The sequence below is a fragment of the Ursus arctos genome, unplaced genomic scaffold (genome assembly GCF_023065955.2).
Source record: "Ursus arctos isolate Adak ecotype North America unplaced genomic scaffold, UrsArc2.0 scaffold_3, whole genome shotgun sequence".
Lineage (NCBI taxonomy): Eukaryota > Metazoa > Chordata > Mammalia > Carnivora > Ursidae > Ursus > Ursus arctos.
In genome coordinates this window covers 41,202,070-41,218,786 of record NW_026622985.1, presented here as the reverse complement: position 1 = coordinate 41,218,786, position 16,717 = coordinate 41,202,070, and the positions used below count along the sequence as shown (strand labels likewise).

The window sequence follows — 16,717 nt, the reverse complement described above, 5'->3', positions numbered from 1 at the left end:
GTAAAGGCCTGCAACTTCCAACTTTCCTTTCCAAGGAAAGACTTGCACAGGTAAACTGTATTAATTTAGTCAATTTCAGCTCTGAGCCAAGTCACAGCTACCCATTCTCCAACCAAGCCACAAAGCAGGCAGGTGTGCACGTGTTCCTGCAGTAGCTTACATACAGCTGTTAGGAGCCAGGATGGGCAAAATAAACCACGTCCTCCAAATATTGAGCATCTGTGCTCTGATCACAGAAGTACAAAGAGGTGGGTAAACTCCCCCTTGGCCCGAAAAGACTTCTAGAACTTAAAAGACCATTTCCCTTTATCCCCCACCTTCATTTTTCTCTTTGCCCCCTTTTGGGAGCCAGACATTAAAGACATGGACATTCAAAAATAAGTGCATATACAGGACAAATTAGAAGGTGATCACACTTGCTCAGGGAAAGGCTCTGAAAAGACATAAGGCTGTAAGTTAACACCTTAGTCTGTTTCTCAGCACAGAGACAGCACACTATGATAAAAAACAAAACAAAACAAAACAAAAAAAGAAACAAACATAACCAAAACACAGCAAATGCTGGGAATGGAAGAAAATCTCATTTCCAAAGTTATCACATTATTAAATTCCAAATGTCCAGTTTCTAACAAAAACCTCATAAAGTATACAAAGAAAAAGGAAAGTATGGTCCATTAAAAGGAGGGAAATTAACAGAAACTGTCCCAGAAGACCTGATGGCAGATCTGCAAGACAAAGAGTTATTTTTTAAAAGCTCAATGAACTAATAGAAATCGTGGAGAAAGACAAAAAAATAATTTATGAACAAAACGGAAATATCAACAGAGAGACAGAAAGCTTAAAAATAAACCAAATGGTAATTCTGGAGATGAAAAGTACAATAACTGAATAGAAAATTTACTAGAGGGATTAAAAAGACCTGAGCAGCAAACTTTAAAGAAAGAACAATGGAAACTACAAAGTCTGAGAAACAACCAGAAAAACAAAAAACAAAACAAAAAACCTGGAAAAAAGTGAATAGATCATAAGAGGCATGTGGGACATCAACAACTCGACCAACATTTGCACTGTGGAAGGCCCAGAAGAAGAAAAAAGGGGCAGAGAGAATGTTTGAAGAAATAATGACTGAAAACTTCCTAAATTTGATGAAAGAAGATAATATAAAATCCAAGAAACTCAACAAATACCAAGCAAGAAAAACTCAAAGAGTCTCCCACACACCAAGATGCATTATAATCAAACTTTCCAAATAAAAAGACATAAAGAGAATATTGAAAATAGAAAGAGAGAAATTCAGAATCATCACATACAAGGGATCCTCAATAAGACTACAAGCAGATTTCTCATCAGAAATTTTGGAGGCCAGAAGGCAGTGTATCAATATATTCAAAGTGCTAAAAGGACCAAACAAACAAAAAAATTTGTCAACCAAAAATCCTATGTTCATCAAAAGTGACCCTCAAAAGTGTGGGAGAAATTAAGACAGTCTTAGACAAACAAAAGCTGGGGGAGTTTGATACCACCAGAATTGTCCTACAAGAAATGATAGAGAAAGACCTGTAGGGTGGAGGGGGAAAAAAAGGACACAAGACAGTAACTCAGGGCCCATTATGGAGAAATAAAGATCTCAATAAAGGTTAATATATGATCAATTATAAAAGCTAGTATTATTAAAACAATGGGTCGTAACTCTACTTCTTGTTTTTTAAATAAGAGACTAATACATTAAAAAAAATTAATACCCTAAAAGCTAATATTATTACAAAACTGCTTTTTCTTTTTTTTTTTTTTTTTTAAGATTTTATTTATTTATTTGACAGAGAGACAGCCAGTGAGAGAGGGAACACAGGCAGGGGGAGTGAGAGAGGAAGAAGCAGGCTCCCAGCAGAGGAGCCTGATGTGGGGCTCGATCCCAAGACTCTGGGATCACGCCCTGAGCCGAAGGCAGATGCTTAACGACTGAGCCACCAAAGCGCCCCTATTATAACTGTTTCTTAAGTCCACATTCATGTTGAAGAAGGATTTAAATAAGATACAGAGGGGTGCCTGGGTGGCTGAGTCAGTTAAGCAATTGACTCTTGATTTCAGCTCAGGGCATGGTCTCAGGATCATGAGATCAACTCCTGCACCAGGCTCCACACTGAGCATGGAGCCTGCTTAAGATTCTCTCTCCCTCACCGCCCCCCCAAAGGCTCACACTCCCAATCTCTCTCAAAAATATAAATAAATAAATAAGATATACAAAGATATACAAATGACTAATAAGCACAAGAAAAGACGCTAAACATTACTAATCATTAGGGATATGAGAATCAAAACCACAATGAGATACCACCTCACTTCCAATAGGATGGCTATTATCAAAACAAAAAAACAGAAAATAGTAAAAGTGTTCACAAGGATGTAGAGAAATTGGAACCCTGTGCACTGTTAATGGGAATGTAAAATGGTACAGCTGCTCTGGAAAGCAGTATGGTGGTTCCTCAAAAAATTAAACATAGGATTACCATATAATCCATTCTTAAAGAGATATCTGTACATCCATGTTCGTAACAGCATTGTTCACAATAGCTAATTGTGGGAACAACCCCAGTAACCACTGACCTATAAATGCTTAAGTAAAATGTGGTACACATACAATGAACTATTATTCAGCTTTTAAAAAAAAGAAGAAAATTCTGCAATATGCTATGACACGGATGAATGTGAAGACATTACTCTAAGTGAAATAGGCCAGTCACTAAAAAGACCAATACTATATGATTCCACTTAAACGAGGTACTTAAGAGTAGTTAAAATCATGGAGACAGAAAGTGGAATGGTGGTTGCCAGGGGCTGGAAGGGAGGGAGGAATGGGGAGTTATTATTTAATATGTAGAGAGTTTCAATTTTTACAAGATGAAAAATGCCATATAGATTATTGTATTTAATATAATAATATAATAATTATTAATGTATTTAATACCACTGAACAGTACCACTTAAAAATGATTAAGATGGTAAATTTTGTTATGTGTATTTTGCCACAATAAAATGTTTGAAAAAACAAGAGTAACATTAAAAGAGAATTAAACACTGAAACTTCAGTCTAGATCAGTACTATCCAGAACTTTATGTTAGAATTATCTATACTGCATTATCCAGTACAGTAGCCACTGGCCATATACAGCTATTGAGCACTGGTAATGTGGCTAATGTAACTGAGGAACTGATTTTTAAATTTTAATTTTAATCAATTTAAATTCAAGGAGTCACATGTGGCTAGTGACTAACACTTAGACAGCAAAAGTTTACAAAATGATTGTTGAAAATCTTGATATTGCCAATTATAAAGGACCGTTTAAAAATTCATTAGAAACTGTTAAAAGTAAATTTTTTTCATATATTTTCTTCAAATTTAAAAGAATGATCAAAAAGTTTTTTACAAGCTTAACTTATAGTGTTATCTTTATAAAAATAGTTATAGTAGATAAAATTGTATTTGATAATTAGTTTACATATCATTATCCTTAGTTCATTCAAAGACTTCTTATCATTTGAAGTCATATTCCATCAAAACTCACATCTCTCACTGAATACAGTAAACATTATCAAACTAATATTTATTTTTTAAAAGTGACAACTTTAGGGGCGCCTGGGTGGCACAGCGGTTAAGCGTCTGCCTTCGGCTCAGGGCGTGATCCCGGCGTTATGGGATCGAGCCCCACATCAGGCTTCTCCGCTAGGAGGAGTTGTGTTCCCTCTCTCGCTGGCTGTCTCTATCTCTGTCGAATAAATAAATAAAATCTTTAAAAAAAAAAAAAAGTGACAACTTTAAATTTTGAACTCCAGTAACAGAGTTAAATGCAACATGCAATTTGTGTTAATAAGACACATACATTAATTGCTAAAATGCAAATTAATATTTAAGGCTTTGATTTTAATATCTAAAAATTCCCATTCATTAAACCAAAATTGTTAAGTAAAAATTTTAACACTAAAAAAATGACAAGTAAGAAAAAAAACAAGGAAGTAATTTACCATCTGTTAACTTAAAACGTTTTATATGTCTATTGCTAGAACAACCAAGCACTTTATTCCTTGGATTCACAGACTGGCACCAATATTAAAATACAGGGGTGCCTGAGTAGCTCAGTCGGTTGAGCATCCAACTTTTGGTTTCTGCTCAGGTTGTGATCTCATGGGTAGTGAGATCAAGCCCATGTTGGGCCCTGCTCTCAGTAGGGAGTGTGCTTCAAGATTCTCTCCCTCTGCCCCTTCTCCTTCCCTGCTCGCATGCTCTCTTCTCTCTCTCTAAAATAATTTTTTAAAAAATATGAATAAAGTGTAATATACCCAATTGCTCCTGTTTGTCCCATATGAAAAGACTAAAGACTAGGATGAACAATAAACACCTAACAGTATTCCTAATTGAAATAATGAGTATATTTTGAAACAATCTATTGGCAATCCTAAATTGTGAAAACCCCACAAATGTTATTGTTAGTAAATAATAACAAATACAACAAACATCAAAACAGAAATGCCTATAGAAACATAGCAAATTATATAACAAAAGGACTAGTTCCTTAAGTCATCATTTCTACCAGTGAAAGTGAAATGTAATCAAATTTTCTCAGTTCCAATTCATTTTTAACATACATGAGTTTCTGGGATATAGAAACAAGTACCTTTTTAGGATGAATCATTGTTTCAGTTATTTTATTTTATTTTTTTTTAAGACAGCCAGCGAGAGAGGGAACACAAGCAGGGGGAGTGGGAGAGGAAGAAGCAGGCTCCCAGTGGAGGAGCCTGATGCGGGGTTCGATTCCAGAACACCAGGATCACGCCCTGAGCCAAAGGCAGACACTTAACGACTGAGCCACCCAGGTGCCCCTCAGCTTTTTTTTTTTTTTTTAATTTAAAATTTTTTTCTTCTGTTTCTCATTTTGTAACAATAATCTTTGTCAGGACATTCTCTAACTTCTTATGCTCATTCTCATCCTCACTAAAAGTAATACATTTAGGTCACAAAGAAACTTGCTTTAGAGCCCTCTGACAGAATTGTTATTCCCTGAACTCCACAACAAAACATTGACGAAATGTAACCACCAATGCAGAAATTTATCTATGTGTTTCAAAACAACTGCCACATCATAGTTACAGTACAGAGTCTACACAGATGAACATACCACTTGAAACTTCTCAACAATCTATTAAATACTATAGGCTCTATCTTTTATGTATCATTTAAGATATGAAAAAGCATCTCTACTACATTAATCAGTACACAAGATCCTAGGAATAATAATCTAGGATAAAGCTATGGCCTAATTCAATGGGATTAATATTTGGGGGTAAGGTCATAATTATCTTCATAATGTCAAAACACATACCTGGCTTCTTCTAATAACCCACTAAGCTGCTATCCTGTATATTTAATCCTGTGTATTTTTATATTCTACGAAGGGAAGAAAATCCTGTAATTTATAATTCCCATGCAAAATATTAAAAGTAACCTTATGTAATCAAAATATTTAATTAATTAAAAAGGAATTTTTAAAGTATAAGCAATAAAAATTAATATCAGGAATTTACACAAAAGAACAACCTTCATACTGAAATGAAATGCCAAGAGATTTTTCTCATTTGCTATACCTTCTTCATCTCCTACGCCACACATTCCAACTTATGTTTAGAAGGGGATTTAAAAATTTTCAATTACTAAAGAAAAATGATTTCCTTGTATAATAATGCTAAGACAAGTACACTATTTCAGTTTATAGAAAAATTTACTTGTATATGTTAGAGAAAAATAGATTTTATGAATCCTTAAATGTAACAAATTCAGTGACAATTTATTTCTCAAATATTATACATAATTCATGTTTTGCTTTTTTTTCCTTTACAAATTACTTTTCTCAGTCTTCAAAGATTCTGTTCATAGTCTGTTTCTTCCCTTATCTCTAAGCTTTTTTCATGTTTTCCACTCTTTTTAAAGGAAAATCTTCACAGGTGCCTATATAAAACTTTAGTGAAATACAAATCAAAACCACAATGAGATATCACTTCCAACCTGTTAGAATGGCTGTCATCAAAAAGATAAGAAATAATAAGTGTTGGAGGAGATGTGGAAAAAAGGGAATGCTCATATACTGTTGGCGGGAATGTAAACTGGTGCAGCCACTATGGAAACTAGGATGGAGGTTCTTCAAAAAATAAAAATAGGGCACGCCTGGGTGGCTCAGTTGGCTGCGCATCCAACTCTTGATTTTGGCTTGGGTCATGATCTCTGGGTCATGGTATCATCTTTGAGTCAGGCTCCACACTCAGCACAGAGTCTGTTTGGGATTCTCTCTCCTTCCGCCCCTCCCCCCACAGGAGTGCTCTCTTGCTCTAAAATAAATAAATAAATCTTTAAAAACAAAATAATTAAAAATAGAACTACTGTAGGATCCAGCAATTCCACTACTGGGTATATATCCAAAGGAAACAAAATCCCTATCTTGAAAAGATATCCACACCCCCATGTTTATGCATCATTATTTATAAGAGCAAAAACATGGAAATACCCTTTCTCCATCAATGAATGAATGGATAAAGAAAATGTGGTACATATATAATGGAACATTATTCAGCCATACAAAAGGAAAGCCATTTGTAACAGCATAGATGGATCTTGAGGGAATTATGCTAAATAAGTCAAAAGCAAATACTATATGACCTCACTTATATGTGGAGTATTTCTTTTTTTTAACCCACAAATTCATAAATAAAGAGTACAGATTGGTGGTTGCCAGAGGCCGGGCTAGGGGAGGTGGACTGGGACAGGGGGGTGCAAAAGGGTAAGGGTGGTCAAAAGCAACAAACTTTCAGTTAAAACATAAATTTACGTATATATGTATGTATGAATGAATGAATGGATAAATAAATAAATAAATAAATAAATAAATAAATGGGGGTGGTGCCTGGGTGCTTCAGGCAGTTAAGCATCGGACTCTTGATTTCAGGTCAGGTCAAGATCTCAGGGTTGTGAGATGGAGCCACAAGGTGGAGCCTGCTTAAGATTCTCTCTCTCTTCCTCTTCTTCTGTCCCTTCCCCGCACTCTCTCTAAATAAGTAAATAAATAAATAAGTCCTGGGGATGTAATATACAACATGGTGACTATAGTTAATAATAACTGTATTGTATATTTGAAAGTTGCTAAGAGAAATCATTTTTTTTAAAGATTTTATTTATCTGAGAGAGAGAGCACACACAAGCGCACGCACATGGGTGGGCTGGGAGGGGGGAGGGAGAGGCACAAGCAAGCAGACTCCACCCTGAGTGTGGAGGCCTACATGGGGCTACACTCCAGGACCCTGAGATCATGACCTGAGCTGAAATCATGAGTCAGCCACTTGACCACTTAACTGACTGAGCCACCCAGGCACCCCTAAGAGAACAGATCTTAAAGTCCTTATCATAGGGAAAAAAAAAAAACATTTAACTATGTGTTACAATGGATGTTAACTAAACTTACTGTGGTAATCATTTCACAATATATACATACATCAAATCATTATGCTATACACCTAAAACTAATACAAGGTTATATGTCAATTATCTCTCAATAAAAAGAAAAAGAGTTAACAGAGGAAGGGAAGGATAAATTATTAAGAAAAACAGGGGAAGAAACCTGTAAATTATTCACTGAAGAGTCTGTGCTATAGATTTTCTTTTCTCTTAAAAGAATAAGCAAAGGTATATCAAAAGAATAAGATGATATGATAAATATTACTCAATTATCTGTCATATAATACTCTTCAGAATATTTGGGTTTTTTTTTCCAGAATATTCTTTAATTAGAAAAGGCAATACAAATTCTGAACAGACGGGTGATAGAAACATAAGATTACTCTAAAATTAAAAGAAGTATTTATTATTTGAGCTAATCTAATAAATCAAAACTTTACTGTTTATTTATACACTATCAGGCTTGTCTGAGAAGAACGTAACACAGCGTGCAACATTACATATTTAAAAAGAAACAAACCAAGATAATATAAACTAAGAGTAAGACAAAATACATTTCAAACAGTGGAAATAAGTACAAGCAAAATGGGGCCTAGATTCATTTCACTAGCCACTTTATCCCTTGGCAAATTCCTCACCCACCAAGCATTCTCATCTGATTTGCCCATTCCTAACCCAACCTAAGATGTCCCTGAGTTTTTCCCTCTCTTGCTCCTGGACAGCTGTGCATTATTGGAGGAAAATCAATTAATCACACTATTAAACCAATTCACTGAACATTCTTGGTATATAGCCTCATCAAGTCACCTGCGTTTTCCACAGTAACTACTGGAAACCATCTCCTGTCTTCTTAAGCCACCACCATCATCCCAGGTCCTTTCCCTTTCCACAGACTACTATTTCACTGAAAAGTCAGCTTGTCTAATGTGAACTTACTCAACTTCCCTACCTTCCATCAATAATTACCTCTGTATCTTTATTCTTTCCTGTCGCATGTCTTTCCTGTCCCATGTCTTAAATCAGTACAAAATAAGCAGTGAACTACTGTGGTATGGACCAAACAGAAAGCATCCAGATCTCAAACTAGTATTTCCCACAAGCAGTGCCGATACTAGAAGAAAAAAAATAAAAGGCTGGGAGGAGGTGCTTAGATCAGTCTATCAAGCAGAACACGGCATTTGTGAAGGGACGATTGCATAGTAATTCTAGCTAGCAGTGAACATAGGGGGTATATAAGTAAAAAGGGTGTTACCAAATACGCATAGCATAAAGACAGCAAAAGGGGTAATTGGTGACATTCAGAAATGTGTACCAGTTAGGCTCTGTATAAATTTAAGCCAATAACGGGCCCAGTCATGAGATAAGCGTCCAGGAACTGTTTCCCTAAGACCTTTCTAGGACCTCTTTTCCTAAGAAAAAGAGTAAGAACTAAACGGAAACTAAGCAGAGGTTAGGCAGTAGCGTGCAAGTAAATATCTAACACCTAATTCTCTATGGGAAAAAGTCAGTATCTGTAGCAGTTACCAATTTCCACGTTATGCATACTACTAACCACGGTCAATTTCTTTTTTTTATTTTTTTAAGATTTTTTTTTTTTTTATTTATTTATTCGACAGAGATAGAGACAGCCAGCGAGAGAGGGAACACAAACAAGGGGGAGTGGGAGAGGAAGAAGTAGGCTCATAGCGCAAGAGCCTGATGTGGGGCTCGATCCCATAACGCTGGGATCACGCCCTGAGCCGAAGGCAGACGCTTAACCGCTGTGCCACCCAGGCGCCCCAACCACGGTCAATTTCAAAATACCAAAATGGCATCAGAGAATGCAGAATGGGGAACAGATGCATAGTAGCACACCATAACACGGTTTTTCTACCATACATATATAATAGACTTAGGCAAAAAGTATAGGTAATAATAAAATATTTGGTAAGTAAAATTGCTTTAATATTTGTTATCTTTAACATAACTTCAGAATTAAACTGAAAATGTTAAAAAAGCAAAAAGTGCCTCTCACAATTGAGATACACTAAAGAAAAACATAATTCTATAAAACTTACTCCAAAACTAATATACTCAATTAACTGCTAAGCAAAACTAAGTTGATTTCAGAGGCCAGAAGAAATCTGATCACTAAAAACTAGAAGATATTGAAGACTTCACTTTGCCACAATATTAGCTTCTTTTACTTTAAAATTCTGTAACCAATGCATAGGACCCTAAGTAGTTTTAGGTCTTTTGGGGAGAGCTTCCCCTAAAACATCCTAGGCAAGGCAGTTTATGTGAAGTTCTTCCAGAGACTTACATACTAGAAACCAGAGCTCTGCAGGCAGAGCAGTATTAGAAAAGTTCATCTCCTCATTTAAGGAGAGAACTGCATATCACTCCATGTCAAAGATCATGACAAAGCACCCTGGCCCTGGAGACTATTCAAACTGGCTTTCAATTTAGAAACACCCACCTATGAGATGTCTGGTTGGCACAGTTGGTTGGGAGTCTGACTCTTGGTTTTGGCTCAGGTTGTGATCTCAGGGTCATGGGATCAAGCTCCACATCGGGCTCCATGCTCAGTGGAGTCTGCTTAAAGACTTTCTCTCCCTCTCCCTCCACCCCCTTCCCCTGCTGTGTGCACATGCTCTCTCTCTCAAATAAATAAATCTTTTTAAAAAAGGCAAAAAAACACCCACCTAGGATGCTTATTAACACTGCTGGCATTCTAATAAGCCACAGCCTTTTCTTAACAAATTCTGGTTTCGAAAGCACATATATAAAATATACATATATGCACTCCATTATACTTGAAAAGAGCAGACTAGTAGGTCTGTCTCAAGACAAACTGATAAAAGAACACAACGAAAAAGCAATTCTGTGAAAATGGTGAAAGAATGCAACCTTCCTAATAAAATGAACAGAGATTGCTTTACGAGATAAAACAATGAGGTAAAAAAATATGCTTAATGTGTTTGACAAACACACGACTTTTTGTATAAATTACCATTTAAGAATCTGGGGTTTACTCTTTTCTAAAACTGAAAAGATAATTTGCCTAAAAAGAATACTGATGTTTATTCCAAAGTTTCCCGTATTCTATATTCTTCCTAAATAGAATCAGCCTATTAAAACTTAAGCATTTGTCTCTCCCACGGACTAAAATTAAGGAAAGGGTAAAATTCATCATACATAAGCTTTTATCAAACATCTGTAGTAATGTAATATACCTAAGTTAATGAAAAAAAATTTAGAAACATATGTCAAATGTTTCTAGATTTGCAAAGAATGGTTAAACACAAAAATAACTAGTACAAATGAAAAATACCAGAAGTAAAGCCTTGGGTGAAACTAATTAAAAATATTAAATTGCAAATAAAAGGATGAATATGGAGGCAAATTCCTGATAAATTCATTCAATTTCAAAACAAAAATAAAGCATTTAAGAAATTCTTATAAAAAAGTAAAAGAGAATTATAACACACGAGACAGAATTCATGTTTTAACCACTGCTAAGATACCACAATCTCAATTAACTAAAAATTCATTTCTCAAAAAAACTACTACAGATTTATTCATATATTATAATAAACATTATGACTAAAGTGTTCTCATCCAAAAAAAAGAAAATGGAAAATATGTGAAGTGATGGATATGTTAATTAGCTTCATTATGGTGATTACTTCACAATGTATATGTATATCAAATCATTAAGTTGTATATCTTAAATATATAGTTTTTAATTGTCAATTATACTTCAACAAAGTTGGAAAAATATAAAAAACCAATTAAAAATTGTGCTGAAAACTTTATTATGAAGCAATACAATATATATTTACATTGTTACAATATATCTTACATTGTTGAAACAGAGAGTAAACCGGTTCTAACATTAAAATCTCTTTCATTTTACTTACCAATAACTGTTCTTGGTCTTTCTTGGCATCCTCGTAAGAGGAGGATCCAGACATCCAAGGTGGTAATGGAGTTTACAGGTATCACACAATAAAAGAAGATGCTGATCATGGTTCTTCTTACAAATTCCACAACTTTGAATAAAGGCAGCAAATAAAGGATTAGAATAATTCTTAGTGAAATAGCTGTTCATATAGCATAGTTTTTAAATTTCACCTTAAAATTCCTTCTGTTAAAATCAAACATTTTTTCATAATACATGCTTTTTTATAATATCAGTACTTATTAGTTCTAAATATTTTTGAGACTATAGAAAAATAGCTGGATGTAATATAAATATGGCTCTAGAGTCAAACCTTTCATAGAAAGGCATATATAAAATAGTATTCTCAATATCATCACTATCTCAATGTTAATGATCACTTAAACCTCATTTAATATTAACTTAATTTTTCCCTAGAAAAGTAAATATTAAACAAAAACATTTTCCAGTTTTCTACTTCTCTAAAACTACAAGAGAAGTTAATTTACAAACAAAATTCAGTTTATTTTCTACATTAATTATAAACCTTTCAAGGAGTCTTCAACATAAAAATAAGCTAAATTTATAAATAAGTCTTTTCAAAATCTGACTTTAAATCTTAAAAATATACCAATTGATATTTATTGCAAAGAATGGGGCATTTTACTATTGTTGTTACTGCTACTTTGATTTTTGTTTGTTTTCAAGGAATCCAATTTCTCTTGTGCAATAAGGCAACTTAGCTACTTCTAAAGCACAAGCACCTTGACCTGAAAATCTAGGGTCTTTTTTATATTGAGAACATAAAGAGTGAGGGAAAAGTTGTTCAGAATCTATAAGACCCATCCATCCATGTACAGAAACAACAATATTTGAATTTTTAAATTATCCTAGGAAAAAAAGATCACATAAATGCTACAACAACCACTAGTATCTGGTCTCAATGTTGCTCTGAGTTAAAAAGGAAAATCACCTAAAATACAATCTGAAACAAAAATGAACTGTAGTGGTAAGTCAGAAGCACTGTGATATGTGTGATGGTTCCAAATGAACCAACTTTTAGGAAAAGCTGGACTGAGAATGTGCTAGTCTTCATACTGTACACTAAAACACTAGTGGGCTTTTCCCACATTTCAAGGAAGTCATTTGCTATTATCTATGGAGGAAGCCTCCAACCAAGAAGGGAAAGTAATTATTGAGATTGATATTGTTGTTATTGCTGCTATTCCTGAGAAAGGAAGACGCTGTGGGGAAAATATTTTTGTATTTACGTAAGTGTATATAGGTATGTATGTGAATTTATACATTTGTATGTGTATACACATATACACATACATAAATATACTACCATCTTCTAATTTTTCCCACTAATATGATCAGTTACATTAAAAAAATAAGATCCTAACCTATCCATATATGGAAAGAAGTCTTTGGTTATGTAAAATTACTACAAATGGTGAACACCATAAACTATTGAGACAAAAAAGTAAAAAACAAAAAACACTTCTAGAAATAAAATTATTACAACTGAGCACAGGAAAAAAAAATGCAGACAGATTCAAATTTAGAACTTATCTTCATTATCCACCACTGTACAAAGGCAGTAATTCATGTACATGATATCTATCACTCACTACCTAAAAACACATGCAAAAAGCTCTAAAACTCATTAAAGTAAAATAAAATATAAATGCCCATTCATATATTGTTTTAATTATTTAAGAAAATGATCATCTACATTATTTAAAGTCACTTTCCAATTCCCCAAAGAGAAGTAACTGTTCTCTTCCATGGAACTTTTGGATATCTATCTCCACCTATTTAAAGGATATAAGTCACTTATCATTAAAAGAGGAGCAAAAATCTCCTGTCATTCAACCTAAAAAGCATCTTTGATGAAGATTTTCATAAAATGAATATCAAATGCATTTAATATAAACTCTAGTATGGACATAATTCATTCACAAATATTTGAAGCATCTTGTTATTAAGGTATGAGTTTAAAAAAACACAATATTAATCTGTTATCATTTTATTACTTGCCTATAAAGTACTGCAGGAAGAATAGATGTCTTTTGTGTGCCTCCTTCTTTTTTACTTGGTTTTCTCTCCTTGGGTGCTCGCAAAATTGCCGGTATGTTCAACTTCTATTGATTTGAACAAATGCAGTTTATTTTGTTTTAAAGAAAAAACATAAAGCAACATTCTCCTCTATTTGCCACTCAAGTCAACTAAATATGCTAGAATTGTGAGGGAGAAATGTTTTACCAGCTATTACACCAGCAAAAAGAATTAAAATGAATTTCTGTCTCAAAGTTAACTTCCATTAGAGACCTATAATTACATACTTCCATCAATTTTCAGTGAAATACCAAAACATTATGAAAATTAAGCTTCTACTTTAGCTTTAAAAAGTGAAAGACAAGGACAAGCATTTAAGAGCTTAAAAAAAAACGACACACAATACACTTGACAAAAAGACTATTGAAACCGTTTATTTTCCTCAACATCCCAGCTATATTGGTGCTCCATAGGTTAATTAGAAAAATTATCTTATTGGACCAAACTCTCCACAAAGTGAATGAGATTCTTTTTGGTTTTCTACTAATCTGTAGTATGCTGGCTTCTGAGACAGCAACCATCTATCAAAGTCGTTTCTCAGTAGCCCGGTGGACCAGCATCTGTTCAACCAACTGGAAAAAGTGTCATGCAAGTGGTACAAATGAATTCCGCTTCTGTGAATGTTACATTTGTACAAGGAAATTTGTGAACTTCTGTTAAAAGTCATTTAATAAATGAAAAGCCCTTTTATTTTAAACAACCAGGTAATCTTTTACACTAAGTAGGAGATTCTTATGAGATGATCTTGCAAATCAAGCTAAAAGATAATGCTAGCTTGGCAAATAAACTAATAATAGCCTTGTACTCAACACAAAACACCATAATCTTCCAAAAATCCATCAACAACCTATCAATAGGAAGAAAGGTCAATTCGCCATAAGTGACTGCTCATTCTCACCTCTTAAATTATGTTATTCATTGTAATATAAGCCACATACATCCTGTTCACAAAAGAAGCATCTTCAAAGCTAGCATAGCACAATACATATCAGTATGTATTACTTTCTAAAATATTAAGTCTACACAAATTGTACGATAAATTTAACCCTTCGTAAACCTCTGAAACAAGTACAATGAAAAATATCTCTTCTTTCATAAGCCTCCTTCACAATAAGACTACTTTCACTGTAAAAGGACCACAATGAGTCCCCTTCATCCTTTTAAAATATAACTTAAATTATTTTAATGAATTTTTAATTCATTGTGTGTGTGTGTGTGTGTACACACACACACACACACACACACATATACACAGTACTAAAAAAAAGCATTCAAAAAATCTATTTGGCAATGATTCTTCTTTTTAACAGCAAGAACTTTAACAGGCTAAAAATGCTCAGCTATTGAAGGTGAAAACTACACTTTAACATTAAAGTTTCAAAACCCATCTCTTACACAACTCAAAACCACATCAACACAAAAACAAATCTCTCTAGTTTGCCTTTTAAATTTTACATCAAAAAAAAAAAAGGAACGAAATATAACAGATGAACAGGATAGAAAAAAAAATGTGGCAAGGAATCTAACTGCTAAATTAGAGATAACAAGAATTTGACAGGAGTAACTCATGCTTCAAATCTTAGCTTCACCACAAATGACAGGTCAGTCAGAGCCAATGAAAAAAATTTGCAAACAAGACGGCTGTTAAAACAACCAAATTAAGCTACAGGCTCTCAGTAGGCAGCTTCCAATGCTCTAGATGTATTTCAGGCATTATCATTACCCAAGAAGATTAGTTTCCCCTAATCAAACATTATTTTTTAGTTAGGAAAGTTTTATCAGAAATCTGCTCTTTGAAAATAATATAGAGTGTAAGAATAGGAGATAGCAATTGGAAAAACTAACCTGCCCTGTGATTCTGCCTAGTAAGGCCCATATTCCTTGCCCTTCGCTTCGAAGTTTTCCATTCAGGTTCTGTAGTTCTTCTAAAGATTCACATAGCTACAATGTAAATACTCCAAATCAGTAAACCATTAAAATAAGGAGTAAAATATGGGAAAATTTAAATAATTTATCAACAAATGTCCAAGAGTATCTGTATGACAGTCCATATTTTTAACATATCTAAAGAGAGGCTATCCAATTATTGAATAAGCAGCACCAATAAGACGTAAGCATTGTTTCATGTTAGCATTTTTACTAATAATACCTATATTTATCATTCTGTTATAGTTTTCTACATAATTTCAAACATTCAATTAATCCTTGAATCCATAAAGATGCATTTCCACCATTTTCTCAATGAGAAAACTAAGGATCACAGGGTTTCTGTGACTTGACCAAGAATCCTCAGGTCTTCTGAATATAATCCCAGTACTCTTTTCTTTCACTACAGTGTGGCTGATATTGGAAATGTACCTCTTACTTAAAATGTTATCTAACAATGAGTGAATATCAGTTTTATATGCTCATGTTACTTATTACCTAACATTTTAGCCACACTTTGCTTTTATAGGATATTTCTTTTGATCTCCCTCATCATTACAATGAAGATGTAGAATGAAAATTTAATTTGGGAGGTATTTTTCTTAAATCAAAAGTAACATTACAAAACAATTCAAGATAAAAACAGTAATTTAAAGGAAATTTCTAAGTTTCCTACAAACTTAGAGAAGTTTTATAGTACATTAGTTAGGAATAAGGAATGGAGTCAGACTGGCCACAAACCCCAACTCTATGACTTGACTACCTATGTGAGTCTAGGCAAATAACTTCACCTCCTTAGGATTCAATTTTCTCCTCGGGAGCAATAATTATAGCTCACATTATGAAACTGAAGTGAAAATTGTATGAGTTAATATATGTAACATGACCAAATTGTACCTGGCACATAGGAGGTAGTGTTATGGATGATTATGAAGACAATAAGAGTAAGACGTGTAGAGAAGGGCCTAAACACTTCATAAGAATTTCAAAATGAGACACAAATAGAAATTCTCTAAAATCACAAATGACATTATCAATAAGGTCTATGATATTATGTAGTTTTGTAGTCAACTTACCTTATTATATTCCACATGGAGCTTTTCCTGTTCATTCTCTAATTTATCCTTTATATTCTTTTGCTCAGCCATATTTTCCTGAATTTGAATCATGCGCATATTTCTCTCTATTTAAATTAAATATCCAATTTTACTTTAGTAGGAAATAAAAGCTGATACACAAAACACACAAAAGGA

General features: G+C 33.8%; 1 protein-coding gene across 10 annotated transcripts in view; it reads right to left on the bottom strand.

The window, feature by feature from the left end:
• PHF14 (PHD finger protein 14) overlaps positions 1 to 16,717 on the bottom strand; it is a 210,677-nt gene that overhangs the window by 131,241 nt on the left and 62,719 nt on the right. For all 10 annotated transcript variants that reach the window (XM_057304473.1, XM_057304475.1, XM_057304469.1 and 7 more), the window contains 4 exons: positions 16,541 to 16,647; positions 15,384 to 15,479; positions 13,461 to 13,564; positions 11,398 to 11,529 (listed from right to left, as the gene is read on the bottom strand). In XM_057304473.1, coding sequence (XP_057160456.1) covers positions 11,398 to 11,529; positions 13,461 to 13,564; positions 15,384 to 15,479; positions 16,541 to 16,647 — 439 coding nt within the window. The remainder of the gene's footprint in view (positions 1 to 11,397; positions 11,530 to 13,460; positions 13,565 to 15,383; positions 15,480 to 16,540; positions 16,648 to 16,717) is intronic.